This window comes from Acyrthosiphon pisum, chromosome A3 (assembly GCF_005508785.2).
Source record: "Acyrthosiphon pisum isolate AL4f chromosome A3, pea_aphid_22Mar2018_4r6ur, whole genome shotgun sequence".
Classification (NCBI taxonomy): Eukaryota; Metazoa; Arthropoda; class Insecta; order Hemiptera; family Aphididae; genus Acyrthosiphon; species Acyrthosiphon pisum.
This window is the reverse complement of record NC_042496.1, coordinates 17,754,559-17,758,896: the sequence shown is the minus strand read 5'-3', so window position 1 is coordinate 17,758,896 and position 4,338 is coordinate 17,754,559. Positions and strand designations below refer to the sequence as shown.

General features: G+C 37.5%; 1 protein-coding gene across 3 annotated transcripts in view; it reads left to right on the top strand.

The window, feature by feature from the left end:
- The first annotated feature begins 317 nt into the window (after window positions 1-317).
- The window catches only part of LOC100163939 (bromodomain-containing protein 4), a 24,157-nt gene continuing 20,136 nt past the window's right edge, over window positions 318-4,338 (top strand). For all 3 annotated transcript variants that reach the window (XM_008180103.3, XM_008180102.3, XM_001950521.5), the window contains exon 1: window positions 318-471. In XM_008180103.3, coding sequence (XP_008178325.1) covers window positions 465-471 — 7 coding nt within the window. In that variant the 5' untranslated portion in view covers window positions 318-464. The remainder of the gene's footprint in view (window positions 472-4,338) is intronic.

Genomic DNA, 4,338 nt, shown 5'->3' with positions numbered 1-4,338 from the left:
CACAAACGCACAACATTTTTCGAATGGCAGCGGTGACGACGAAATGAATATATTAGTTTTGCGATGTCCGCGACATACTGTAACTTGAAAATATTATTATATCGATAAAAATACTACGCAGCGACATCGATAGCGCGCACCAGTGCGCGACTTACCGTGTATCCGGCGGTGGTGCCGTGGTGGTGGCGGCAACGAACCGCTCGGCCGCAATCGGTCGTTGTCGCAGACATCGTCCCCACCATCAACGGTATACCGAGAGGTGAACACACACACTCGCACATTCGACATACACTCGTACGACGTCCCGCTCGGCGCTCCCTCTCCAGTCCGCATTCGACGGTGATCGCGTATGGTTGCGAGTTACTTCACGTCGTCCGTTCTCGTGGCAAATGGAATTTTCGCCGCGCACATTACACCAGTCGACCATCGGGGACAGTCCAACGATTTGAAAGCAGCCTGTCTAAATGGATGGTAAGCATCATCAGCGATCGTGGTTCGCTCCCGAGCGGGACGAATCAACCGCCAAGGCGTCGGGTCTGTAGGCTAATTTTTGTATTTTCCAAATTTTTTTATATTTTTTTTGCCCGATGCACTATCATCGGCCGACCACGGCCCGTGGCCGCTTATTTCACGTGGTGTGTGAATCGCGTCCAGTTATTTTGTCACGTAACGTTAAATGTTAATACACGGTGTCGCCTAAGAAAACCGGATGGGGCTGCCTCCGCTGAGCGGGCAGTAGCAGACACGTTTTTTTGGGGCACGTCGGCGGCGGTCTCCGTCGGTTGGCGTGTTGCCGCCGCCGCAGTTACGTCGTGTGGCGCACTTGGCCGCCGCGCGCGCCGTCGCTTGGTTTGGGGCCCACTGAGCGCGCGCCCGTTGCAAACAACAACGCCGCTGCCGCCGATCCCCCGCTACCGCCACCGCCGCCGGCCCACAGCTGAGTAAGTCGAGATCTCTACGGCGGATAACGTCATAATCGTCGTCGGGTCTCTCTTTCGGTTCGGCGCGCAGTGCGTACGAGTACGACGCTTGTTCGTGTGGTGTATCGTGCGGGTTCCGTTTCACGTGTAGCGAATCAAATTTTTTTATTATTAACCCGGAGGGGGTGGGATACAGTTTATAAATTATAGACAAATAAGACGATTCATCGCCCGTCCTTCTCGAGGACGAGGAGCTACGACTACATTTTTTGCTTTCGGTATTTTTTCGGTGTGGTGACTTCTTTTCACCGCCTCGTGGTGATATAGTCTTCCGTTTCGTTTAAAACTGACAAGTGACATTTTAGTTGTGCCTTTACCAGACCTAAATCAAGACAAATCCCACTCATTAACATGTGCCCGAGTGATATGTGTGAACACTATGTACTTAGTCCCTCAACATTTTATTTGTTTTTATATAGATACCAATTTCATCTGCTAGAAATATATTGTAGGCGTGCGTGTGTGAACGTGTGTGTACGGTGTGTATTAAACACGATCGCCCCGTATAACTCCTCTGTGCGTGTTGTGACGTGTAGTTGTCGTCGCGTACGGCCGATCTCGTTTCAAAACCATTGGTATCTGTTGTAGTCTCGTGGTAGGTTGTAGGTATAATATAGCGTTTTGCTTTGTTCTGGTTGTTTGACCGCCAACCGTATGCCGTTTCAAGTGTGTTCGTGGTGTCGTGGGGTCAGTTTCGAAAATAGAAATTGCCCGATATTTTTTTCTACGCGGAAGTATGAGGAGAGTAGCCGGTCTTCGTATCGATCATTCCGCACGGGATAATTTTTACTGGTTTTTATACTGTTATTGCCTCGACCGCGGTAAATGACGATTCGGGAAGAATTTTAAAAAAATAATTAAAAAAATTAGTTGTAAAATATAACATTTTATTTTGCAAATGTTTCACAATACCGTATATTTATTAATTTTATTATTGCCATTAGCAGCAGCCCTCCTCTATGCCTTCGCGGCGTCAGTCCGAGTATAATGGATAATGAAACGAGATAAGTTTAATCGTTATTCGACGACATTATGTTATTTCAATACTATTGTGGAAACATAAAATGCTATTATAATAGTCTAATGGTTTCGAGAAAACTGGCAATATACATCTGAAAAACCGGATGGCTGTCCACGACATGATTATACGTCGATCGCGGAGCGTATCTACGAATTTTAATTCTGTTACGATGGCATTTTTCTAAATGCGTATAGGTTAAATGTGAAACGTATATTTTCGTCTTCCAAGGTGTTCGTAAAATACAATACTTTACTACTTTTACTCGATATACATAATAGTAACATTTCACGTTTTTGCGCACTGCATTATCTTGTCATTATCTCTTTTGCATAATAATTATTATTTAAATTATCCGGTAAAATTACTTTCGTGGTGTAGTGTTTCACTTAACGTTCAACTGATCTATTGGATTCGGTGTGATTATACTGAACAGTTTTAACTTTTAAATGTTACATTCGGGATAAATACGACACTAGATTGCGTATAAACTAGGTACCTATTAATTAATTTTTTTATTGAATAAGACGAAAATTCGGTACATCCACTTTTACAGCAGTAAACCAACATAATATTGTATTAAGTTTTTTTATAAATTTACTGTAAGTATAACAAATAACGGCCACGCCTACTTAACGTCGTGCGTGCTAGATCCGCTTCTGTTGTACCCGTCCGCATGGTCGCAATTTTAATAGTTAATTAATGTATGATAGGTATAGGAGTATAAACTAACCTAGGCCCCTGGCCAGTAAAGCAAAACCAAACAATTTTATAGGAAATATTGTAAATTATTTTAGTGCATAATAATTATAAAGGTTAAAACCTTTGTCGCACAATGAATGTCGAACGACGATGTAGTTGACATTGAATTTTTTATATTATACTTCCAGCCAATGGTGTATTTAGGGGGGGGGGGATATCCCCGGGGCGCCAAATTTTAAGTCCCTCAAAGGTGCGCCTTCACTAGATGTTAAATTGTTTTCAAAGTGAAGTTATAACAAAAGAAAATAATTAATTATTTTATTTTAATGGATTGGTTGAGAAATTATGTCTGTGATATCTGATAAGTGATAACCTGTATCTTTTCTTATTATATCTTTTATATTTCTATATATATATATATAGGTATATTATAATGTATTTTATTATAATATTGTCACCTGTACAATTTAGAAAAAAAGACTAAAATCTAAAATTATAATTTGTTTTATTTCATGATAAAGGTTGATTTTTTTATTAGGGATAAATGGAGTGGTTATATTAAAATAAAAGTGTCTCAAAACTAGTAGAATCATAATTGCAACAATGGGAAAAATATACATTTTGGGGTATCACTTTTAACGGGTAGAAAAATTAAATTTTCAAATTAGAGGCGGCATAAAAGTTTTTTTTTACAACGAGTAAAAGGAAACTGAGAAAAAAGGGGTGCCAAAATGTGTGTACCTAGGGCTCCGAAATCGTAACTAATTTATTATTCATATAATACTATGTATTATTATTAAACTGCACTCAGCAAGTATAACCCATGTTCGTTTTAATATCAATTCCCTAAGTTTCAATTTAATTTCGCTCATATTACAGAAACGTAATAAATCCTGTACCGAATACATGCACCAAATTAATTGTTTTTGCAAATTAGATGTATCAATTCTCTAGTGAATTAAATTTATTAATTTTAATGTAGGTATAACCACTGTACCTACCTATTTTAATTGTTTTTTTTTTTTACTTTTTGTGAGAGTGGGGATGGCTGGAACGTAATTATTTATTTTTATAAATATTTTTTTTCATTACCTATAAATTCTGATACACGTATTATATTTTTTCTTGAAATTGAAAGTTATAATACCACCACAGCTGCTCATATTGGATCAAGTATTGAATCCATTAAAAAAATGTTGTGTTCTATAAACTCATTTATAATGTATGAATAATTTATGCATCTAACAAGACGTGATGTCCATTGTGGCACTGTTTTTATATTGCAACTATAATCACCCGATAACTTTATTTTGCTAGTACATGTCTATTGTAATGTTTTCAACAAAATTTAAAGGTCGATTTTGGAAAATCTACCTACTATCTTTATATCTACGTAATTTGGTATCTAATAATTTATTTTATTTATATGTTGATATGATTTACCTATATACCGGGTGATTCTTTTATCAAACAACACTCATTATTTCAAAAAGTGTAAGTTTTTTTGAAAATATTTTTTTACATACTTTCAAGTCGCTTATAAAACAACATTTTTCTTAAAAAATTATATTTTTAAATATTTTTTATCCTTATAATTTTTTAAGTTTTTTAGAGTAGTTTATGAGTTATAAATATTAC